Genomic DNA, 26429 nt, shown 5'->3' with positions numbered 1-26429 from the left:
CTCTGTTTTTCCTTAGCAGGCATGAGGATTTCGGCAAGTATGGTAACCGATCTTTCGGTTCTGTTGATTTTTGTCCTGGGAAACGATTTTTCGGTTCCCATTGACAATGCTCATGGGAACCGGTTTTTACGTGTACTTCAGAATAAAGCCTTAGCAGGCATGAGCATTTTGTCTTTTACGCTTAGCAACCGACATGTTTAACTAGCGTTTGAGTGACTTGGATATGAATAACTCGACCTTGCGCATGCGTAGCACAGATGCGGAAACCGGTGCTGTTTGTAAACCACACTGACAAAGCTGGGTGTTTTCATCATTAAAATTAAAGGGGTTCATGTACGTTCGTTTTATACAGATTGTTGTATTTCGTTGAGAACTTGTTTTACATTCCACACATGGGCGAATTTTATTAAAAGTAAGCTCTGAGATCTGGGACTTTCGGTTCCGCGTTTTCTCAGGCTGGGTAACGACACGGTAACGGAACGATCGTTTCCGTGAAATGCTCATGCCTGCTTAGCCATGACAACGAGGCACTCTAAAACAGAAGCCTCTTTCCTTACACTGGCTGCTGCATTGCACGTTTTCTTTTTTTTTTTTCTTTTTTCATCACTATTCTGCAGTTTCCGTGTACGTACGCACACTCAGGACTAACAATGAGGCGCTCTAAATCGGCCATGCCGGCAGACTATCCAAAGGCAAAATGTTTGGGAAGGGGAGACTCATACAAAGCCTAAAAATCAGGAAAACTGAAATGGTGATAATGATTTTAATGTATTATCTACAAGAGTACTTCATAGTTTTCAGTTTTTGCACTCAGTTATCTTCACACATACATAATGCACAGCACAACCTCGGTTCTCGACCACAATCCGTTCCAGAAGCGATTTGTTCGTAAACCAAATCGATATTTCCCACGTCTGCGTACAAAAGCTCCGTTATACACAAAAACAATACACGTCATGGATCAGCTGGTCGGGCCCTGCGCGTTATGCCATTCCCGGGTTTTTTCACGGTGCGTTCGAATATACAATAATAAAGTGCGTCGTGGGTCAGCTGGTCATGCCGCGCGGGTTATGTTATTTACGGGTTTTTCGGCAGCATGGGAACTCACAACAAAGCGTACCGTGGGTCAGCTGGTCGGGCCACGCGCGTATTTCCTGGTTTTGTCGCAGGCGTTCGAGTACCGATTTTCGTTTGAAAACAGAAGCAAAAAAATCTCGAAATTTTCATTTTAAAACCGGCTTTTTCATTTTTCTTTTTTTGGGGAAGAGTTTTAGGAATCAATTTGAAGCTTTATGAGCAGGAGTCCAAATGAAGTGGTCTCAATAGAATCATATGACGGGCAACTTGATAGAGCGAATACCTTTTGGACAGTGGGCCAGAACACCAACAGAGACGAAGATCGGTCAATACAGTACAGATGAAACAAATTTCTGCTGTGGAATGAGAAGAAACCAAACTAGAAACAAGTGGCAAATCTTTTAGCCAGATTCTTGTTATCTTATTGAGAGAGTCTTGTTAAAAGTTTGGTTTGTGGGTTTTTCTTAAACAATGGTGCGCAAAAGGAAAACAATGTGATCTCCGAATTCCTCTCAAGAGTCTGGCAAACATCATGAAATTGTTTTCACCTCAACGTCTTTGCTTCATACGTTAGCAATTCTGCCTCCATCCCACCCCCCCGCCACCCCGCCCCCGCTTTAAATCGCCCAAAACATCCCAGCTTTGGAGGGAAAAAAAGGGAAAAAAAAATCACTTCCAACGCTGGCCGTGGAAGTGAGATCAATGAGTAAAATAAGGGCTAGACGGTGAGCAAAGCAAAGAGAGAGAAGGGTCTATGACACAAGCAGCATGACTTCACTGTGGAAGTATTCAACCCCCCCCCCCTCCTCCCGACCAACATCAGCCGCCCCACATCCCTTTTGCATGGTGAGTGGAAACAGTTTAGGCTTTAATTACCGCTGCTGAAAGAATGGAAGCTAAGTGACCTGAATTGAGAAGTCATGCGTGATGATAATCAATGACCGGAGGTTGATTGGTCAAGGGAGGCATGTCAACCAAAGTGTTTCTTTCCTTCTCGTGCAACAGGAGCGTCCAATTCCTAAGAGCCGAGAGAGCCCTTTTACAGGAAAGAGGTGTGAGCGTCAGGATACAGGTGAGGTCAATCAGGGGTGGCCAAGGTATGGCTAGTGAGTTACATACAATCCACTCCATTTTTCAACGCGGCCCATTGGCCATTTACATTTTCCAAAGTCCATTTTTTCCTTCAGTTTCCTTTCCTTCCCTACTCATTTATCGCATTAGACAATGTGTCAATTGAGTTATTGAGTGAAAAAAAAAAATATATATATATATATCCCCCCCCAAGAGGGAGCAAAAATAAACAGAGAAGAGCAACAGACAGTTGCATAAGTAGGCACACCTGTTTTTAATGTATTTGGGAATACAGCTCTGTTCATAATTAACATTGTTCACAGTCAAACTCATTAAATGGGAGTCACCACACATCTCTCGCTATTGAAAGAACAGGTGAAAAACCCTAGGCTCAGGGGTCAGATCTGACCCGCCTCGTCTACTTTGTTTCCTGCCAAAATCCGTTCCAAATTACAAACTGTCTAAACTTTTAATAATGTTGAGATTGCAATATTTTTTTTTTAATTACCAAGCCAAAAATATGAGTGAGACACCCCCAATTTAAAGTGTCTCTGATTAACACGGAATGAAGTTCCGATGTTTTGGTAAGCTTCTTGAAAATGTTTGTAGTCACATCTTACAACACACGCCATGGTCGGCAGAAAGCTTCCGCAGCACTACAGGTTATCTGTTCAAAAGTATAAATATCACAAGCTGCCACCAAAGAGTCGGTTAATAGGAGAGTAGTAATTGGTATTTTTACAGCTTGCAAAACGGCAATATATGCTATTTTTAGACAAGTTTTGCCGTTATTATTTTTTGATAAGTTTTGCCATTATGTATAGTGTGCGTTTACTGTATACATTTACTTAATATTTATTTATTGCAATGTAAATAATTGGTTCACTCAGGATGATTGTGAAAATAATAGAAGGTAAAAATAATGAGTATATTCATCATCATTTTATCATATTTTCTGTGCACTTTAACTTTTTCCCCTAATTTATGAATGACCTAGCCCATCCTCCCTTTTTACAGATCAAATGTCAGTAAATATAACCAAACAGAAACCCCTGTGCCGTTATCACTGTTCATTAAAGCACCTGTTCATGTATTTATTTTTTTTAAAGACGACATCTTCGAGTTTTTAAACAACAGCGGCAGGGACTTTTGCATTTTATCGGCAGTAATAAATTAGGCGTGGAAGACGGATGGTGTTTTGCATGCTTGCATGATAAAGAAAATGCGCGTGACAATGGAACGATAAGGAGCTGATGGATTGCAATTCCGCTTTGGCAAAGTCGACAAAGTCAGAATCTCGATACTCGCGCCTCTGGAGACCCAAACAAAACCGCTGATATATCCGCTGTGATCTATTGCGCACCAAAGGGAGTTTTGCTTTTTGATAGCAGTCATCACTTTGAGGTCATTTTTGTGTTTACATATTCCACCCTGTCACCACTTAATCTTGTGATTGACTCAACTAAGGCTGCATTTACGGTTTTCATTTGAACCTATTTTGTGGGCTTCCTGGCTTATGCGTCACGGACAAGACAAGACAAGGAATCAGATGCTCTCCAGTGCGAGTCTAAAGAAAAATACCGATGAACAGGAAATCTGATATAAGCACACAGGTTGCACAGTCATTGAAATGCGCCAATTGCCTGCATATACACAATCAGATTTGTGGTCAATTAAAACAATAGCTAAAAACTGTCAAATGGAATGTGAGGATCAAATCGACCTGGCGAACCACAGGCATCTGACACAACCTCATATCTTTAGTAAAACCTTAATTATGATTGTCAAGCTAAAATTAGATATTAATGAGGTACTTTTTGCAGTAGAGGTGGTCCTGGTGTCCAACAGAGTTACTCTCATATGGCTGCAACACAACCTGAATTTCCAAGTCAGAAGGCAGGACAGTAAATTACTAACCTACACGGTAGCTAAGTTTGGCTTCTTGTGCCAGGCGACCTAGTATTCCTATGCCACTTTTGCAACTTGTTCATTACGTGCTGTGAGTGACCTCGAAATGTCGTACCGTATGTCAGGTTTCTCTTAAACTGAAGATCCTCTATACCTGTCAAGTCAGGTTTCTTACCTAGTAGAGTTGTGAGGCAAACTACTGCAGGTTCCTAACTGGTTGTCATCATCATGTTATTCATTTTTCAGAAGCTACATTTAGAAATGACAAAAGAAACACAAGTAGTAATTTAATAGATGCTAGCTTGTAAAAGCATGCAAGTGAAAAGTTACTTTAAGCTAATTTGTGATGCTTCCTACCACTCTTCCATTGGTTCTCACGATTGCGGCATTAATGTTTGAGCCTTCAACGAAAGAATTTAAACACATTAATAGCTTGTCTTGTTGATGTTGAAGTGCTATACTCTTCAGTCACCAGTTTGTGGCAGCACTGTGTTTTCATTCCCTCAGTGACCTCGAGAATAATCACGACATACCATGAAATCTGCTTTGGTTTGATAGTGTGTCTTGTTTCGGCTGTAGTTTTTGCGGATTTCACTGATCTCAAACTCCGGAACGTATCAACTCCACGTAGAAAGGACTGAGCTGAGATTCAAACCCAGAATTGTTGACTGTTGGACAGAAAATCCAAGCACAGAAATGCTGAGTAATTTCTTTATTTCTTTACAAGAAAATCAATTCTTGAGTCTGGAAATCGTACTGATCTTACCATAGTCATCATATGGTAAGATATAGTATTCCAATGATATTCATGAGTGATTCTCAACGCGTGGTACGCAAGCGCTCTCTAGTGGTATGCGATAGAATCACTGAAATGGTTGTTCAAAGTGACCATGATATTACAGTGGCTTCACCTTTTATTTCCAGAACCAGAACAATACATTTAAGTCCAGTTCAGATGTATTTCACTCAGTCAGTATGGCGGCACTTAGAGAGCCAAGGAATTTTGGTGGTGATAATGTAAAAAGGATGAAGTTATATATGTTAAGAATAGCTAGCAAAGTAAATATCAGTGGTTCTGTCCAAAAGGAAGTCCAAACAAAAGTTTTTATACAAATGGTTGGTTGGTACATGTGCATGCAGCTGTTGTCTGTATTTTCTTCCTGTATTGTCCCCTCTCCCCACTACCACCCTTATCAACTCGGTTTTTCTACTTTGGTGTAGTCGTGAGCTTGCACCGCATCCTAAATGTGTACTACTGGTTGCAGATCCACGTTAGGAAGTATTACACTGAACCACTGCTAGCTAGCACAGAAGAGTAATTGACGCCCCTCCTAAAATTAGTCACAATTGCCTCTATTAATATTTTAAACATAAATATACCACAAACTTTCAAACTCACGTCATTCCCCATCAAATTGGTTAACGGAGAATTCCATTTCAAAGACTTTCCATCAATTCTGCTAACAACCCAGGCTACACTTTGCCTCTCTGGATTGTAGATTCAGATTCAAATCGTCAGAATTGTATCGTAATGATTTGGACGTGCTAGACGGGGATGTTTCAGCTTGAAAGATTTTACACTCTAATGCCACAAAAATGTATACGGTTTAACAGCCCCCCACCCCTTGCTAAACCCACACATTTATGAGTCTCCAATTTGACAAAATTCCTTGACAATGCATCGCAGGTTTCAGGATGTGTTGATGAATGTGCTTGCGTGTATTTTCTGGCATGTACGTTGCGCATGGCCACAGCATGCTGCATAAAAGCCCCTTGCTCCGAAACGAGCGGCAAACGTTACCGGCCAAGGACTTTATGACGGTGTGGTGTGAGGACGGTGTTTGCATGTTCCCATGGTGATGTGTCTGCGAGAAGGGGGCGGAATAGTCTGCGCGTACTGGAAATGACTTTGAAGATAGTCATCCTGTTGGTTGCACATTTTGGCAGGTGACTTTGTGGATTGCAGGGCCAACAATGACTTTATGTCTCTTATGAACCCTTTTTCTTCGATTAACAGGAAAAAGGAGAGACTGATCTCAGTTCTTCATCTTACGCCGCGTCATTTTCTCTGGCTTTGGTAGCTTCTTTGAGTGCTTATTTTATAGGTGGATCAGCCTCAATGAGGTGTGTTAAGAGAAGAATAAGAATACAAAGTGTGTAAAGAAAGCTACAGGACTCGTGTCACAAACTACATATGCTTGAGTTTTTCCCGGCTGCGTTAGACAAACAATTAACCAGCATGTATACAAAATGACCCTGCAGGACAGCTCTGAGCATCTGACAGTTCCTACTTGAGAAGAACATGGGCACACTGGAGCAACCTCCCTCCCCTGTGATTTTTTGTTTTTTCCTTTTCACAAACTCAAGGGTGTCATTAAGGGGACCAGTTTTAGAGATGTGGACAACATCGAGACGGGAGTGAGGAAGGACAGTTTGAATCCGGGCTCTTGCCTTCCTTCCCATGTTTGCATGAGTTTTCTCAGGGTACTCCAGCTTCCTCCCGTATAAAAAGGGCACGTTACGTTAATTGAAGATGGGTCTGTGAATAGTTTCATTCACCCAGATTATTTCATTCTCAGGGAATTGAATCAATGGACCTTTCTGACCTGTCAATCACTCATACAATAATAGCCAATCAGATAGCCGCATTGTCTTAACCCCCTAGCTTGACACGCCCCTCTCGTCGCATTGTCCCACAAGCAATGCTGGTTGTCAGTAGCGTGCGCTTGGAAAAGTTAATGTTACGAAGAAAATGGTCCTCAGATGCGCTTGGGGAACGTGCAATTCTGATGAAAGATATACTGCCTGGTTACAAGGGGCCCGCTTGATTCATTTTCCAAAGCCTAAAACACAGTTGACAAAGTGGCTACGATGGATGAAGGCTAGCGGAAGAGACCATGTACAACTAAATGTGAACAATATCAACAAACACAATGCTGTATATTCGAAGGCAAACGAGGGAGAAGTATCTTCTCTGAGTTTGATTGAATTATTATCAGCGTTTTATACATTGCAGCAGAACAACTTTCACTTTATTAGTGTATGCTGAATGAAGTGTGTAATGTTTTATGCCGAAGAGTCGCGTTATGGATACGTAAATGGGCGATGTCATCCAAGAGAAATGTCTATTTGCCTATTTGTATCACATCAGTCTTTTAAGACAGAGCATTGGGTTCGATTATAAGCCAAGTCAAACTTTTTTCATCTCGTGACTACGGTACTGACTTAGTTAATCATTGTTTAAATGTAGAAAATCAAACCGAACTCACTTATAAAGACTACAATGATATTACTCATGATCTTTCCAAGTAAAAACCACTTGCTCTGCTTTACATGCGCGGTACGATTCCACTATTTTATCCTGTTGTTTGTGAGGCGTCAAACTTTTTTGCATCGATCGCCAACGTTTATTAACTGTAACTCTGTAACTCTGACATTGCGTCCTGCTCCGCCCAAAATTTTAATTCTGTGTACATATCCTTGCGTGAAATAGTTGAGAACTCTCTGAAACCCTCTTGGACAAGTCTGACGCATTTGGAAAAAAAATACCGCAATATTATCTGGAACACGCGATAGAGAATCGACTTCAAACTTGTTCTGTTCAGTCGCCATTTTGGAAGCTTGTGGGACATCGCCATCGGAAAGGTTCATTGTCACTGTACTCTTGTGGTTGTCTTGGACGATGTTTTCCTTCTCATCTGAGACAGCTTCATTAATGTGCAAGGATAGTTAGGATAGCTAACCTGGGTGTTGGTGTCGAAACCCAACTATTTGTCCTCTAAATTAGAGTCACGCCCCGAACCACATATGCTATTATTCTTTTGGGGGACAAAATGACAGACACTGTTTTCCAGAGAGACCTCTGCCCGCTAATAGCAGTTATTGGTGGAATCATCCTCTTTAGTAGAGTTGTTGTTGTTTGAGTTGTTTAAAAAAAAAAAAAAGAGCCTTACTGCTAATACATATGTGAGGTACGTGGAAATGTATGCTTTCAAAATAATTCTTGTGGAGGCATTACATACATATATGAGGTACGTGGAAATGTAAGCTTTCAAAACAATTCTTGTGGCGGCATTAACCTTCAGGGTCAGCATCCATCACTGAAGCCACGAGCCACAAGTAATTGCAAGCAGTTGTGTCAGTGTGTGCGCCGCATGCAGGTCAGATTGCCGAGATGGGAGGCCTTTGAGACCTTAACCCTGCACCCCCTTGACGTCCAGGCCGCTTCGTGCTGACTCGGCAACAGCAACAAAAGGGGAGACCACCGGCGGATGACTGGTCTGTGTCTCGCAGTCAGCCTTGATGTCAAGCGGGTTTGCTTATCACCGTGACGCGTGATGGTGAATCATCTTCAAGGGAACTTAACCCTGCACTCGGCACCGTTTCATACTCAATTTTTCTAACATTCTGAAAGTAGTGTGGAAATAATCCAACCATCAGTACAACATTTATGTTAATTACATAGTGCATTGGATCCTCTAAGAGCCAACATAAATACATAGGATTGCAAAAGGGCTGGAAGATTTCTGGTAAATTTCTGGAAAGTTTCAAGTTGACATGATAGTAACTTTGGCCGCAACTTGAAAGTGGCTCTTTCGCTCTGGAACTGGGGGCTTCTTGCAGCCAGATCATTGTCTGAGACCGTCTGGGTGAGGTATTATAGAGTAATTATTTCAGATCAAGATTTATACATTTTAAACAGCCGGGGGCAGATCCCAGAGCATAATGTCAAAAAATAAGAATAATTTGGTAGCTGGAAAGACAATACAACTTTTTTTAACTCAAGGAGGTAGCAGTTAATTCACCACAACGTGTGTATGCGGCACATGGAAACATCGCCAAGCACAAATACTTAACAGCCGAAGACTCAGGACGTTGCCTAAAAGTTGCTGTGCATGTTCACCCAGCCTAGCTGATTGTGTCATGGGCATGGAATCATACCATAAATCATGTCCCAGTTAAACAATCGCACCTTTTGGCCAAGAAAGAGGATTTAAAGAAATAAAGCATTTCCTCTTTTTATGCTAAAACCAGCTGTGCACGAGAACTGTAGAAGTCTTAACTCTCACTACCTTGACTCCCATTTTTCCAGTTCAACTCCGAGCTAGTATATTTTCGCCTGACAGCTTTACGCCATCCTACTTGTTAGGAACCAGCTTCGTGTGTTTACCATCTCAAAGTACATCCAGTAGACCAGTTAGCAGCCTGTTAAAAAGTCTGCTTTTGAGGTTTCCTGTCTTTTCTCGCCCTCTCCTCTCCTCCCCTCTATGTTGCCATCTAAACATACTATACCAAGAAATATAACATGAGGGGGGAAAAAAGACAACCTTGCTTTCTCCAGGCAGCGATTCTCCCAAAAAAAAGTGCAAGGCACAGGAGTCCGCTGCATAGTTTCTCCAACGCAAACCAGATGTCAGACACTAATGCATGGCAGCATTTTTTTTAACTCAAAGGGAGACAAATGTAGGCCAAAAATATAGTCAGTGTAAAAATAAATTTACGTTCATTCCACAGATCCCCAAACTTCCTTCATGGTGGTTTTGACAGGAAAAGTATGATTTAGAGCTGCTGTGATTATTATTGTTTGACATTGAGACAACGGGCTTTTTGGTCCCGACGCATCTCAAGTGTCTTGGGTCAAGTGTGATTTTGACAAATGTACTTACTCCAAGTATAACTAAATTAGTGCAATGCTATTTGTCTTCAGGACACTTGTTTAAATCCTATAAAAGAGTAATTGTTTGAATATAAATAATTGGGTCTCTAGAGTGCGCCTACCCATCAAGTATAAAATTTCGGAAAATTCTCATGTACAATGCAAACCCATGTATAACGCGCATGACCAAAGTTGAGCTAAATATTCTGGAAAACCCTTCTATGTAAAATGCATTTTTAGATTGGATGATTTTGCATCCACCCATATGATCAGAACATGAAATATCTGTTTTGATTTTTTTTTTTTCAAAGAATTATTCTGAAGCTAAACATTACTTGAACATTTAATACTTTACTTACTTGCTCTTGTTTTTTAAATTAACAGCCCCACATTTTTTTTTCACAAATCCTGCCAGAGTATGTCAATTTACAAACACAATTGTACATATATGGAGCCAAATGTGCCCATGTCATATTTGAACGAAAGCGTATGCTACACCTTTTTCATAACCTGTCAGTGGCATATTACAATGAAAGTGTACAGTACAACCATCATAACCTGTAGGGGGCAGTGGAATAGTGGAAATAAAGTGTACAGCTTTTTCATAACCTCTATTTCGTAAAAAGGTTGCGTGTGTTGAGAGATACAACTTCAGCACATATTCTAATGTTTAAAATACATCTGTGATAACGAAATGTGATGAACAAAATCATGAAGAAAAGCTTAGTTAAAAGTTACGTTTCTGTTATGTACGATTTGCAAGACAGTCATCGGAAGGATGAAGGGGAGGGACAACGGGGAAAAAAAAAGCACGCTCAAGAGTTACAATATTTAACGGTAATAATTAGGAATCACTTTTACTACAGCAACATTTACATTTTGTCTCAGGTCTACTGTGTTTACGCAATACAGTTTTATGGGGTGGGACAGAAAATGGCCTCTAATTCTGGAATGACCAATGAAATCCTAAAAACCAATCCTTTAAAGTCAGTTCTTCTGAGCTTTATGGCGTCCTTCAGTAAAACTAGTACGAACTATGACACAAGCCTAATATTAGAGGAACTCACAGTTTCATTAAGCGCAAATTATAAAGGACGCAGTGGTGGTGTTTTACACTCGCAGGCGGTCATTTTCTTACTGTTTTCTTTAGGATGTCAGGCCTCTGTTGCCTCCCACTTCACTCCAGGTGCTGTTTAAGTTCTCAGCGACAACAGCAGGTTTAGGTTGCAATGTCTGGTTGTTCATCCTGTTGCGGGTTTTCTCATAGGTGTGGTGACCTCAACACCATCCGTTTTTTTAAATCCCGCTTATTTCATTTAGGGTTGAAGCAAGAGCCTGTCCCAACTGGCAAAAAAAAAAAAGACTTGTCATTTGGAAAGAAGCTTACTTACACCTAACCTGCTAACAAGTAAACAAGCCGTGTCTGTGCTTGACCAACAACTCTTTGGCAGTATTCACATGTTGAAATAAAGATTTAGTCTTGAAATATATTGCTGTGTCCAATCGCATAGATACAGGAAGACACATCCAGACCCTGTTCAAGTCAAATCAGGATTAAGACAAGTGTGAATATCACTTTTGGAATCCTTGTGCTTTAAGTTGTTTTTTCAAGAAATCGAGCACCTTTATTGAGCCACAACATGCTTGAAAATTGTTTTTTTTCCCTGAACGATGGTTGTGTATTACCCCTCTAAAGTTGAGGAAACAAATTGCCCCCAACACCACTTTCCCCTATCTACATGAAATTAGGTGAGCATGTCTATCATAAGAGCACACATATGAAAATATCGAGGACCAAGGGCTGAATTAAGACTAAAAGCCGACCTACAAGGGAATTTACCCAAGTGACCAATAGGAATCAGTTATCATAGATGGCTGATTGCAGCATTACCTTTGAGGTAACGTTTTGGACGATCATGTATTTGTTCAATTGCATTGACTGGTGACCATTACGACAATTTAAATCAAAATACACCGATGAATGTTCTCCCCCCAATGTCTATATTAGATACCACTGTTGGCTCCAGACCCTTTATGCCAAAATTAGGTGACTAATTTCCGAACAGTCGATGTGACCTGACGAGTTTTAAGTGTAAGTTTCTGCGAGCAATTTGTCACGCTAAGGAGGACGACTGTGTTCATTCGTCCCAGTGAACCAGGCCTCGGTTCTCCAAGAAGAATAATATACATGCAATTCCTCGGACAGTGAGTCATAAACACACGTTCTGAACCATTAAGATCTTTGCGCACTTGAATTTTCCCCATTCGTCACCGGATGGAATGTCTTCTACGCTCATGAAGGAATACAGTATCTCCATTCTTTTCGAAGAAGCAACTAGTCAACAATTTATGTTTTTTTGGCGTTGTTTTCTTGACATCATTTTTTTTGTGTGTGCTCAATTAAGGCCCTCAAATGATATGCTCAAGTGTCCAGCTCTGAACTTTTTACCCAGCTAAATGTCAGCCAAAGGAGCTTGACTGTGTTCTGGAAGATCTCCAGGCACCAGACAAGAGCGCAAAGTGATGGTATGTGTTTATCCCAATGCAGCCTTCTTCTCTGTTCCTTTTCATTCAGATATGATTTAAGACCTGCCTTCGTGTTTAAGCTGCTTCAGCTTTGATTTACCTCTGAATGTGCCCATCTTCAGTTTCCTCCCACTGGGATTTCCTTCGTTAGTCTTTATAATGTTTGGATTTTTAAAGAAGCCTGTCGCGATTCCGTTCACTATCAAAACATCCAGGCGCTTCAAAGTAAATGAAAGTCTTTTAAAAAAAGCTCAATCATAAAAAGCTAAACCTCACAACGAGAACACTAAAGACCGCTTTATACTCCCGCGGCCGGCCCGCATTGAATCACAAATTGCTCCACGCAGCCATTCTGCGTAGCTTGTGCGTAGTCTGCCGCACATACATAAAAAGACTTACTGCCTGGGGGAAGCCGCGAAGTTAGTCTGTCGTGATTGGTCCGTTTTAGTCACATGCTGTGACAATTAATGGCATCATCTGGTCATTCAGGTCCATTTGTTCAGGCGGACACCATTCCGTGTTATTTTGTTCCTTGTTGCAGAAAGGAAAGTGAAAACGGCTACCGTAAATGACAAAAATGTGCTGAGAACGTCCTAGCAAATACCAGCCATAGCGACGCCTCTAACTTGGGAGAAAAACTGCAGCACATTTTCAAAACTGCGCACGTGGGTACCACTGGAATATAAAGGCAAAGTACGTGCGGGAGAGCCGCAGTGATGTCAGTGTGGTCGCCGCACACAAGAGTATAGAGAGGCCTTAAAAGCTGTGGTGCTTAAAGACCGTCATGGTAAATCCTGGGTACAGGCCAGGCCTCTTTACGCATCAGGGTCATTATCCTTGTTTCCACCACGCAGTCGGGTTCAATTCAGTTCAGTGTTTTTCATTGTACCGTATTCATCATTATTTTCTATAGTGCTTGGCCCCAACGAGGGTCCCAGATAAGCCGGAGCCTATCACAGATGATTTTGGGCAATAGTTCTATTGTAACCCTATCCCTCCAAAAAACCTATATCATCTTATTGTGGTTGCAGTACTTCAGTATAGTCAGCTCGTCAAGGGCAGAGGTTAACACGCTGCTGTCCACGGATTGGTCACGTGGAAATGGTCACTCCCATGTTGGTAATGAACGTAAAGCACAATTTCACAAACATTTCTCAGTGTTAGGTGCCAATGCATGACTGAACGTGCCATTGACAGATTTGACTGCGTCCGGCGTTGTTCTGATGATTATGCAAGGTGCCTAATGTGAATAACTGACAAGGAATGATTGCCTTACAGTAACTATCATATGACGTGTCTCTATTACGTGCACGCATGCTCCAGCCTGCAAGTGAATCATTTGCCCATGGATTATTTCGACTTTTTCGGTTTATTTATTCAATGTGGTGGTTAGCGTCACTAACTGGAGAGAGGAGCGACTGGGTTAATCGTGACATGAACATTGCGCCCACGTGTACCCCAGCATGTCTTGTACTTTTTTATAAAACAATTATTTGTAATTCTGTTTGTTTCCATCATGCAAGCTGGTGGTTTTCAAGAATAACTGGAAAAAGGAGCAATATAATCCTTTCCATTATGCAAATACCACACCTCATGTACCGATTATGTTATGATAATTGTATGACATTTCCCCAATGTAAGCATAAGTGCACTGAAGTTTTTTGATTTGCTTTTGATCGCATTGTGTTTTTTCCCCCTTTAGTACGAGGTGACGGCTTTCATGAATAACTGGTTATGAATAATCACATTAAGAGTTAGGGTTAGGTTATCGAATACTTTTAGAATCGATAATTCTGCAGATTAGCCCGTATATGGAGATGGTTTTGCATTATTAAACATAGTAGCATGTGCGTGTGAGGTGCAGATTATTATTATTTTTTTTGGGCGGTTTGGGGGTCACCATCTTCATATAGTACTGTAATATATGTGACTGTGAGTGTGTTTGGCTCTAAAAGGTAAGACGTCTTCAGGTAAGGGATCATCAAATGAGAGTGTCGAGTTGGTTGGTAGTTGGCTAAACCTTGAACCAGTTTACATGTTGAGTTGTGGCCATCGGCACCTCAAGTATGAATCTGTTTATTTACAAGTTTGTTACAGCGCATGTGTCATAAACTTGTTTCTGCAGGTTGAAGGCTAATACTGGAGGGATAATCTTTTACATTAATATATTTTGTGACTAAGCGCGGTTTGGCCTTTTTATTTTTACCATTGATTATTTTCAATTTTAACTGTTTATTTCAATTGTGCAATATGCAGGTGATCATTAATAACTATGTAACAACTGACAAATGAATTGTCAACGTTTATGACTGAACATGTTTTTGTTTTTTTGGACTGTGGGTATTTCTGGTTGCTCTATTTTTTTCTAAGATACAAGTTGGTGGTTATCAATAACTGGCAAGTAATGATCAAGTTACAGTAATTGTATGACTATATATGTATATAGTATCAATGTCAATGTGTTTACAAGAGATTTGTCAGAATGAAATTCACCCAGCACGCCCATGCTCCATGTTTTGAGTCTGTGGCCTTTTTCCCCTCAAGCACATGTTGCACTTTGGCCTCGCCACTGCGGCTTCTGGAAAACCAAAAAAGCCTCAGCATGTTATTCCTTCCTCGCAACTCTTTAATTTAGCCATGAACCTTCCGACTTCCCGGCTTTTTCTACGTTCTTATTTGTTTTCAAATATCCATCCGTAAAATAGATGAGAAATGCCAAGGCTCGGGGATTAGACTGGTCGGTACGATCCCTTCCCGGTTGGCAAGCGGGGAAAGGTTCAGGGCCAATTGGGAGACTCCGCAAAGCAGCAAACAGACTCTGTGCATGCTGCCACTGAGCAGGATATCCACTACACATGCCGTGTCCAGTACCTTTTGCGAGCCTGTTAATCCCAAACAGCCAAAGTGTTTTTACGCTCTGTACGATCACAAATGTGTTTACTCCTTGCAGGAATGGGGGGGATCCTTGCTGCTCATTCTCTACTATTAAGTAAAAATAGTCACCCCACTCCCCACCCAAAAAGTTTTTTTTACAGTGACTAGACAAAGCATCTGACAGGCTGTTGTATCAACAGAGAGATCATCTTGACCGCAACAGGCGTGACTGAGTCTTGCAAAAACACAGCGACGGCAGATACTATCGACTCGCACACTGACAAGATAGAAAAGCAGAAGGATTTTCTGGAAGGGCTGGGGGAGTTTTTGTTTGGCCGCCTGCGACGCAAACACAGATCTGCGCACTAATTGACTAACATAATTCGGCATCTGGCCGATGAAGGGCTGCCTCCATAAATGGAAATGCAATCCACACTTTTACAGTGTTTTTTTTTTTCATGCAAGTTTGTTTTTTTGCTTCCAACACTTGAGCCTAAGTAGCTGGTGGGGAGCCTTTAGTTTTCAACCCTTGCCATGGTGACGTGAAGACTGCCCCCTCCCTAAACAAGCTAATTTCAAAGAATATACAATAATTCTTGAGTAATCGAGTATTTTGACATAAGAAACACAGAACACCTGGGAATTGTTTTTAAATCCTCATGTCTCCTTTCAGAGTTACATTTGGTTCGTTGGCATAATCCCGTTGCACCAAAAACTAATTCTGCATATTTCAAAAGTAAAATTTCCAATGAGAGGTTCAGTTTAATTTGTAGAAATGGAAATTGTCTACAAAGTCAGGAATGTTGAAGTTATCTGCCGTGGTATTACATATGGTAAACGTAAATACACAAAAGCATCACTGAATCATAAATAAAATGCACAACATTTAAACAGTGGAATACTATTAAACTATGAATGTGAATCTTGTATTTATGCATAAAGACAGCTTTTCTTTTTTTAAATTCAGTACAATACACTACATTACTTGCTCATGTAAAGTATATTTTCAGCTATCATGTCCAGTACAATTTCTACTTTAATCCCGGCACAATTCAGTAGTATTTAATTTTTATTTTTTTTTGTACAGCGCTGTACATTTGAATTTATTTTTTTGTACATTTGACTTTTTCCCCCCCACATTTTACTTTAATGTGCAATAGCTTTTAATTGAATCAATATTTAACTGCCTGATTGTGGGCTCTCTCCTTGTATACAGCGGACCAGCGGCAGAACGCAAAAAAATGGCACATTTCGATTTTCCTGCAAGCGTACAAACTGGCCACACTGGCACAACAAGGGCATTTTTTTACAATTCGGGGGCAAAAAGACTGTCTACGCTTAGGCCTCCGAATATCATATCTAACATTTTGGCAGAGCTAGTCTAACATGATTTTTGGTGAATTTGATCCTGAAACTTCTTCAGCATGACAATGTCTCCATTCGAGACTAATTGTTACGCATTTAAAGGGAATGAAAGAAGCCACTTTGATTGGCGGCGAAAGAAGCCAGCAGTGTCCACTCCTAAGAAGGCGCAGACTTTATTTATCTTTTTTTTGTTTTGTTTTTTTTAAATACATGCACCAGCACGCATCTGCAAAATTACAAAAAACTGGTCAGACTCGCCTTCACAATTTATGCCGCCCGCCGAAAATATACCCCAGTATGCCACTTGCATGAATAAAACAGAGATGCATGATTTGTGACAATTAATAATTTTCAGACCAATTACGTAGGTATTGAGCAGTTGTTGGGAATCACTGGTCCACTCTAAGTTCACCCTAAATCATAATTGCTTTATGTATATCCAGCCTAAGTGTGAATTCCCAATTCATATAATCACATTTGTCGTAACTAGATTAATGTTCAATGTTCAAAAACTTTAGAGAGAAGAAAAGCATATCACCATCTAGCAAAGTCAATCACACCGACCCATATAGCTGCATGAAATATTTGACTTTCCATCGTGGATGAACGCCCTCAGGGAGCGCTGCGCAGAAATGAATTCTTGATCTTGAGCCCCATTTCGCTGCCGTGATGCAGCAATTAAACTCTGTATGTCGACTTTCATGAATTCCTCAGCTCTTATTTCCTTGAAAATTGGTCACAGCTCTGGTATTTTGCAACGCTCCTGACCCACTCCGAGGTTCTGAGTCACCGCTGGACACGAAGGAAGACGGAGCTTTGCTGGGAAGTTTGAGCATATACAGTAGTTGTAGGAGATCCAAAAAGCCCTGTGAGGCCTGGAATCTCGAGTTCACTGTGACCCAGATCCAGTGTCTCAAGGGTGACCACGCTGACGTCATGCCCACACCCCCACTCTGCCTTTAGTTTTTTTTTTTTTTTCCTGCTTGTGGGCGATGGAAAGGTGTCAGGGGGGTTCTTGTGCCATCCGGAGTTCATTTAATCCAGACATTGGCCACTCCAACTAGAAATGAAAACAGGTCAAAAGAAGACCTTTTGTTTTATAAAGTAACATATCTACATATCGGGCTTTGGTATCTCCACCTAAGACGTTCCCATCTGTTGCCCGAGCAGGTTGATGAATACTTAATCGGATGTGATTGTTAGTTATTTTTGCTCCGAGGTACAGTTTCTCTGGGAAAACTACAAAAAACAAGCAAAGGCTTTGTTGAAGTACTCTGGTGAGAAAATAAGCCAACCCTGGGAACGGCCTTGATGGGCCTTTGCAGGTACGCCGTGTGTCATAGGGGGAAATAGTCTTGTCGCAGGAATTAGGACAAAAAGCTTAATGGCCCACTTTTTGTTGACTTGTAGCATTCAAAAGTCATTAATATTTGGAGTTCAATCACAAATTTTTTGAAAAAAAAAAGTGTGTATTTAGCGCTCTTTGGCTCTGTGTGTGTCTGTGTGTTAGTGATGAATTTCTACTGGCATAAACATTTCCGAATGATTTAAGCAAAGTTGTTTCATTCATTCATTTAAAAACTAACATGTCTGAAATGCTGTTGTCAAAATACGCTTAGTGCACTTTACTGTATCAGGGATTTTTATATTGTAGATGTCTGATTTTAGCTTGTGTTTTTTTTCACCGAATCGCAGGATTTTGCAATAATTAATTTATCCGCATGTATAGTTATGGCAGAGCAATAAACGTCCATAGAAAGAATCTCCAAAGTTCTACGTCATTTCACACTTTACAAAACAACCTAAAGTGCAGTTGAAAGCACAACTAGTTAAAGTTACACAATTGCACAGTAAACATCCATCCATCCATCTATCAATTTTCTTTGCCGCTTATCCTCACAAGGGTTGCAGGGAGTGCTGGAGCCTATCCCAGCTGTCAACGTGCAGGAGGTGGGGTACACCCTGAACTGGTTGCCAGCCAACCGCAGGGCACTTCGAGACAAACAGCCACACTCACAATCACACCTATGGACAATTTGGAGTGTTCAATTAATGTTGCATGTCTTTGGGATGTGGGAGGAAACCAGAGTTCCCGGAGAAAACCCACACAGGCACGGGGAGAACATACAAACTCCACCGTGCATGGTAAACATTGGTAGCTAATTTATTATCACCCCCCCAACAGCTTGTTAGAACAAATTAAAATCCCTCCATCAGAAGTCAAGAGTAGATACAGAGCCAGTGCACTTTCAGTTGCTTAACTGAACAAAGGTAGCAAAATAAACACAAGCACGTATTCACCTACCAGACCTGCCGTTTCCCAAAACTGATGCCGACTCACTCAACACAGAGAGGCGAACAGTTTAGCCACTTAACAACCTGCCAACTCTACGCTCTGATTTGCTGACTGACGTAACCGCAGCACGGGAGGTCCCACCTTTTAACTGCGACCATATAAACACAGTTATATCATAGTGGAGCTAAAGTGCAGAATGGCTTGTTCACAGTTTTAGAAATAAACAGATATAGAAAGATGGCTGCCTTGCTGGGTGGGCGGGCACTCGAGAGACCCAATTATTTATATATAAAAATGAATATATTGGTATACATCATAATGTCACCTTTAAAAGATTCCAACTTGCCAGTAATTTTGATGATCAGATGGGCAGTTATTCATGCGTTCCAAAATAGTTCATTTTTAGCAGTCTTATTTGTTTGGAAAAAATAAATGACAGCAAGCTGTCAGCACACTTTTCTATCTTTGAGAGTCACACTTTTTTTAATGTTTTGTTTTCATATCTGGCGAGCATGTCCCCGCTGCATACCTGGCAGTGCTGGCAATGCCGAGGTCATGCAAAGTGTTCCAATTTCAACTCAATAGAGTGTTGATCTAATCTTGCGGGTCGATGACAGCGCGGCTGGAGTTCTCTGATGGACGGAATGTCAAATGTGTCTAAATAGTCCAAATGTATTCCGAGACCAAGAGTAGTTTGGCTAACGTGGCACGGGCAGAGCACAGATACCTTTCAGAAACGATGTACTTCCAATGAAACCATTGGGTGGTGAAATACAGAACGGTCTGTCCAGTCATGTTGGCCATCGCGACGGGAGTCAAATTACGAACAATAACAGGAGTCGAGCCAAGGAAAACATGCCTACTCTACAGTGGAACCACTAAGGTCAAACACAATTCATTCTTCGGATTTGTTTGGAATTTCCCAGAGGAAACGTTAAGACAAGGATTCAGTTCTTGGCTTAAACTATCGCAGGTGTTAAAAAAAAAAAAAAAAAAAAGACAAAAAGACTTAAAGAATTACACTTTCAGTCATATTCGGCAATAAGACAATTAACGTGAGTCAGGTCTCAGACAGAAATGGGAAATATTCTTACACTATACTTACAAGTAGGCACCTACATATACCTAGTAGTGATTCAACTCCTTGAATGTACAGACTGAAATATACAAAAGTAAAACTACGTTTTTGCTGTTAGTTTTAAACATGATGACTTTTGACAACTTTGCAGGTAGGCAAAATATAAAAAGGCAAAAATATCACTGGGTGTATATTTGAATTTTCTGGTTCAGATTTATATACGCCAACTGGCCACATAAAAGTGGACGTTATGTATTTTTTACAGACCAATCAAAATTGTTACAATTGCATTCGTTTTCTCTATTCCTTCAAAAAAAGAAGACAACCTATTGATGCGCTTTCCTGAAAAGATCTGAGATCATATTTTTGTGGTTTATTCTGGACAATGAACACCGTAAGTGGAAAGGTAACGGGCCTTGCCATGCATAGAGAAAACTATAAATAATGGAAGCTATGCCTTGAATGGGTTTGTACAGTGCTGTGGAAAAAGTACTTACTCACAATTATTTCTGCCACATTTTAAATATTTGCAACTTTCAATATTAAAGGCCTTCATCATTTTCCCTGCCCCTTTTCTTTATGATGTCATGTCATGAATGTGGTGTCAGTACGTTCAAAACAACATTTCCTCTCTCTCGCAGGCAGCCTGACAAACCGACGGACCGACCGACTTCCGCAATGGCCGACCGCTTCGACTGCGACAACTGCAAGGAGTCCCTGTACGGCCGCAAGTACATCCAGTCGGACGACAGCCCTTACTGCATCCCCTGCTACGACAGCCTCTTCTCAAACACGTGCGACGAATGCAAGGAGCTGATTGGTCACGACGCCCGGGTGAGTCGGTCCCATTCCGATAGGATTGGACTGATTTCTTTTGTGTAAAAAAACAACAGTAAGGGGGTTCCATCCATCCATTTTCTACCACTTTTCCGGGACCCAGCTCTTCCGGGGGATTCGTAATTCACATTTGTTTTTTTTTTTGGAATGTATCTTCCATTTCTTGTATAATTCTCGAAAGTGCAACAAGATGATGCCCAAGAAATGAAACTACTAACTGGAGTTAAGGTAGAAAGTGGCAGTGATGTATCGCAACCGAGAACAAATTTTTGTTTGTCAGAATTGTGGAAGCTGCGGCGAGTCTTCAACGCATGTGCACGTAGATGTGGATTTTTGGTGAAATTTTTAAAAATCAAATGTTCTGTAGAGATTTCCTTTTTAAGGGTAATGTAAGATGAGTTTGAAATTATATTCGTTTTTGGTTTGTAGTGTGGGGTTATAGTCGCCATTTAAAGTATTAATAAAGGCAAATGGTTCATTTTATACGCAGGAGTATTTTAAAAATACTTTTCAAATAGCATCATCATGACCAACATTAAAATAAAGAAGCATAGTAGGCCCCACTGTTAATCAGTCTTATTCCTAAAAAATATGTTAAATATGATGGAAAGGTACTAAAAGATTACACGCACAGTCACATTTGGAAAATCGTTAATAGCGGCAATCATTCATTTTTAGATGAAGAGTCAATTAATTTTTTGTTATTTTGCTATTCGGAGCAGGGATTTCTTTGTATCATTTGCCAATATCGAAGGTTTACTGTATTCGTATTATGATTCTTCAGTAAACAAGGGACATTTTAGGGCTTCTAGCTACTCATGTACAGTAAACTCAGTACAGGTTAGCTGCGGGCTAAAGGAAGTCATGGATTGCGATATGCTTGTGGGAATACATGAGATTGAAGCTTCTTTTTCCAGTTTGTCATTAGTTTATGTTGTGTTTTGTTCCTGGACTGAATATGAACCCAACTCTGACCTTAAAACCAAGGAATTAAAAAAATTTTTTCCCCAGTATAGTTCGTGCTCAACGCAAGGACCTAACACTTCGCTAGACTGTGTTTATGCCACAGACAGGCAAACACCAAAGGCATTGGGGGTGGATTCCCAGGATTCTGCAGAATCTTGTTCCACCCATCCATTTTCTTAGCCGCTTATCCTCACAAGGGTCGCGGGGAGTGCTGGAGCCTATCCCAGCTGTCAACGGGCAGGAGGCGGGGTACACCGTGAACAGGTTGCCACCCAATCGCAGGGCACATAGAGACAGACAGTCGCACTCACAATCACACCTAGAGGCAATTTGGAGTGTCCAATTAATGTTGCATGTTTCTGGGATGTGGGAGGAAACCGGAGTGCCCGGAGAAAACCCACGCAGGCACGAGGAAACCATGCAAACTCCACACAGGCGGGTTCAATCCCAGAATTGAACCCGGGACCTCAGAACTGTGAGGCTAACCAGCTGACCCACCGTGCCGCCATAAATGGTACAATAGGACAAAAAATATCTATATTCACACCGCTTCCACTCCCCTCCTCCGCAAAAAAAAATCATCACATCTACACGATTTACACAAATGGCCCATTTTGAATACTGGGAAAAAAAAAAAAGTCTGTTTCCCAAAAATCAAGTACAAACATACACTTCCCTTATTTGGAGACACATTCTTTTCATTGGCGAGCCATCATATGAACACGTATTAACGGCCATTTTAAATACAGGGAGCGCATGACTTATTACTTGCCAAATAGTGAGTCCACATTGAGCTCTACTGCTTGAACCCTGTGGGACTTGTAAAAGGCAGCAGGAAATATTAAGTTCTACAATACGGCTCCGTGGCTTTAATTGGTAGCAACTCAAAGTGACTGCACAATGGATTTGACTGTAATATGCAACGCTAGAGTTGATCTAACCCAATGATTCCCAAACTTCACCGAGCCAAGACACATATCGGCACACCACCAAACAAAAACGTCACAAAAAGTGGACACACAATTAGAAACATTCTGCAATCAAATAGAAAACAATGCATTTGTTCTGTCTGTCTTTATGTGCCACTGCCATAAACAAAGAAAGATACATTTTTTGCTGTAAATAATATTTTGACCAAATAAATGAAATTTGATAGTTTACCGCTCTCATGGTACACTAATGTGCCACGGCACACTGGTTTGCAATCACTGATCTAACCAATAAGTGACCTGTGCTCCTTTCGCTGAAAACAATAAGTCTTGAATAAGAGTTGTTAAAATGATTTACAAAGGCCATTTAAGCACATTTTTATGCATTTATAAGCCATCGATTTTCTAGATCATTTTTCGTCATTTGTGACACGGGTGAGCTGAATTCTACCCCAGCTGATTTGGGGGGAGATGCAGTATCGATCGGGCCTGGTCGCCAACCAATTGCAGGGCTCATGTTGAGAAATAAGGATCACATTCAGGGTCACACCTATGGACAATTTAGACTCTTCAGTGAACCTGACATCCATATTTTTGGAATATGGAAGGAAGATTGAAAGCACAAACCTCAAAACTCATGAGAACAACACGGTGCTGTCTGATCTAAACTGACTACCGATTTCAATTTGCGTAAAGTAAAATGTTCAGCAGAACCTCCTGCTGAGGTTCTGGTTGCTAGTGAATCACATTTAAATGATGAATTTTTTATTGCGATTATTCTCTTCAGGGTTATCAGGAGCTGTATAGCCTGTCTGAAATCACCAAAAATGAAAAGCAGATTACACCCTGGCATCTTGTGCACAAGGTTTACTTTTTTTAATTTAAAATTAATGGATATATTTTACTGTATAATAGTACTTAATGGAGGTGGCACAGTGGGTCAGTTGGAAAGCTTTGGCCTCACAGTTCTGAGGTCCTGGGTTCGATCCCGGCCCTCCCTGTGTGGAGTTTGCATGTTCTCCCCGTGCCTGCGTGGGTTTTCTACGGGCACTCCGCTTTCCTCCCAAAAACATGCAACATTAATTGGATACTCTAAATTGCCCCTAGGTGTGGCTGATTGTCTCTATGTGCCCTGCGATTGGCTGGCAACCAGCTGAGGGTATACCCCACCCCCTGCTCGTTGACAGCTGGGATAGGCTCCAGCACTCCTGTGACCCTCGTGAGGATAAGCAGCTAAGAAAATGGATGGATGGATCGTATTTAATGGTAGTAATTTGTATTTTAATTGTATGATTATATTTGATCAAAAATACTAAGGTAGCTAGCAGACTACGCTCTGGACTGGTTGTCAGTTTACCCATTTTTTTTATTTTATTTTTAAAATTTCTTTTAAATAAACACCTTGCATGCCGTTTCCATTCCGCGCCGCTCCAGGAACTCTTCTACGAGAACCGACACTACCACGAGCACTGCTTCCGGTGTTTCCGCTGCGACCGCTCACTGGCGGACGAGCCCTTCACCAACCAGGAGGACGCGCTGCTCTGCAACGACTGCTACTGCAACGAGTTCTCGTCCAAGTGCGTCGCCTGCGACAAGATCGTCATGCCGGGTGAGCGGGGGGGTGCGCTTCTTGGCTCATTTGCTGACTAAGATGTCAAGTCAAATTTCACATGAACTCTTTCTTGGTTTTGGAAAAATATTTGATACACTGAGGATTCCTAACGGACCCTGCACACACTACATTGTGTGGTGGTTTTAACACATGGACTCACTGCCAATGAGCAAAAAAAAAAAATTGTGAAAACAACACCAGTCACTGTGATTTGACGGGCGCCATCGCACTCGCAAAACTGCACAGTCCAGCACGAAAACTCACGCGTGTAAAATTTTACGAGTTGAAATACATAGATATTGAAAGTGGTAGCTTATTTTGTGTAGTCTTGATCAATGTTCTCTCTAAGCTGCGCCACTGTGCAATTGCGCACACTCAGCGCACATTAAAACCGATCTAGCACAGTGGACCACAGCCTGACGTCTTTTTTTTTTTTTTTTTTTTTTTTAAACGCGGAAGTACACTGTCTCTAACAGATGTTGCTCAGCCTACTTCTACTTCCTAGTTTACCTGACACCGCCCCCGTCTGCTCTTAAAGGGGTACACTCATAATTACAAACAGAACACAACTTTATATCTGCGGGCATGACTGGTGGACCATACCCATACATTTTTCAAATGTGAATGACTGAAACACAGGGTTGAAGTAAAAAATATAAATATATATTTAACCAACATGTTATGGATGCAAGTGTATATAATAATCCAACTTATGTAAATAGCAAAGGTTTAAAACAAAAAAACTACCGGGTCATATCTCTAATAAATACAAGAATTTCTGATTCCAGTGCCACCGTTGCTCCATCGCTACAGCCAGCCTGGCCGGACTTGTCTGCCAACTTGGCAAAAGCACACAAGAATCTTCATACTGTAAATGCTTGTGAACCATAGTTTGTCCACCCTGCTCATTTACCTTGTGTACGGTTTACCAAACGGGTGAATTGTTTTCTTTGTTTCCAATTATGTAATACTGTAACACGTGTGAGTTTTCCACGGATAGGGAAGAAAAAGTAGGTCCGACCCCAAAACCGCAGCGTCATCGTCGAACAAACCAGCAAGTAAAAAAAAAAATTAAAAAATTAAAAATCAAGCCAAAGAGGGAGAAGATGGATTATTCAATGAGACAAAACTGTGGGGGAAAAATTGCACTAATCCATCCTGTACGGCCAGATGCCAGTTTCCAACAGTGTGTGTGTGTGTGGGGCCTGTGATGTTTTCATTTCCAATAAATCAAACCAGCTTTTTCATGCATTTGTGCAATTCTAGCACATTATTCAATGCAGTCCAATAAAGTTACTGCACACTAGTGGTTTTTATCTTTTGTTGTTGTTATATTTTTGCATATTTTCCATTGTCCCTCAGGTACCAGGAAGCTGGAGTATGCAGGTTCCACGTGGCACGAGGGCTGCTTCGTCTGCCACGCTTGCGAACAGCCCATCGGCTCAAAATCATTCATCCCCGAGAAGGATGAGCACTACTGTGTGCCGTGCTACGAGGACAAGTTCGCGCCGCGTTGCACGCGCTGTAAAAAGGTGAGGGGATGTCAAAACCTGAATGGGGAGTTGTTCCCCCTTTGGTTTGGCTAAAATACACTCAAAAACTGAGGAAATGTGCTAAAAAAATTCATTATAGTAATTGCGCAATAGTGGTTTTTCTACATTTTAAAGGAAAATTCCATTGGTTTTGATGACCAATGTATCCAATAGGTCATGTCATATGTACTGTACCTCGACAATATGATGTTAATCCTCTCTCATTTAAAGTTTTTTTGAGAAGATTTTTATTGGCAATTATGAATGATCATGGGCTCCGCCATTTTGGCGAGTCAACAAGACCTACGTGCGCGATGTGGCGTAATGGGCGCGGGAAATATGTCTCGCTTACGTTGGGAAACAACTGTGGCCAGCACTGATTTCTCAGATTTATCCTCATCTGATGAAGAAATAGCAGTATCGGTTGATTGGGAAGATGGAGGAATACAGATTTGAACCTGTGGCTGGAAATAATGTAGAAAATTCGGATGGTTCTTCGGACGGAATGACACAGAACTCCGGCAGCCAGTCGCCCTTCGGAAGAACTATTTTCTTATTATTTTCAGCCACAGGTTCAAATCTGTAAGGAAGTATTCCTCCGTTTTCCCGATCAACCGATACTGCCATTTCTTTATCACATGAGGATAAATTCGAGAAATCAGCACTGGGCACAATGTAATTGAGCCTTGGGTGCTGCACCTT

At 41.1% G+C, this 26429-nt stretch overlaps 1 protein-coding gene and 1 long non-coding RNA gene across 11 annotated transcripts in view; one reads left to right on the top strand and one right to left on the bottom strand.

Moving 5' to 3' along the window:
* LOC133500289 (uncharacterized) overlaps window positions 1-26429 on the bottom strand; it is a 56402-nt gene that overhangs the window by 19988 nt on the left and 9985 nt on the right. For 7 of the 10 annotated variants that reach the window (XR_009794851.1, XR_009794857.1, XR_009794854.1 and 4 more), the window contains one exon: window positions 10851-11056. This is a non-coding gene — a long non-coding RNA (uncharacterized LOC133500289). Of the gene's footprint in view, window positions 1-10850; window positions 11057-12338; window positions 12611-12637; window positions 12770-23984; window positions 24170-26429 lie in introns of those variants that run through there. The other 3 variants (XR_009794853.1, XR_009794855.1, XR_009794852.1) reach the window with 3 other exon arrangements.
* Window positions 1-26429, top strand: part of fhl3a (four and a half LIM domains 3a) — a 45921-nt gene that overhangs the window by 13623 nt on the left and 5869 nt on the right. Inside the window, exons 2-4 of the mRNA XM_061818806.1 lie at window positions 20493-20685; window positions 24018-24192; window positions 25558-25727. Coding sequence (XP_061674790.1) covers window positions 20530-20685; window positions 24018-24192; window positions 25558-25727 — 501 coding nt within the window. The 5' untranslated portion in view covers window positions 20493-20529. The remainder of the gene's footprint in view (window positions 1-20492; window positions 20686-24017; window positions 24193-25557; window positions 25728-26429) is intronic.

The sequence above is a fragment of the Syngnathoides biaculeatus genome, chromosome 5 (genome assembly GCF_019802595.1).
Source record: "Syngnathoides biaculeatus isolate LvHL_M chromosome 5, ASM1980259v1, whole genome shotgun sequence".
In the NCBI taxonomy this organism is placed as follows: domain Eukaryota; kingdom Metazoa; phylum Chordata; class Actinopteri; order Syngnathiformes; family Syngnathidae; genus Syngnathoides; species Syngnathoides biaculeatus.
Note: the sequence above shows the minus strand (reverse complement) of the source record. Positions and strands in the feature narration are given on the sequence as shown.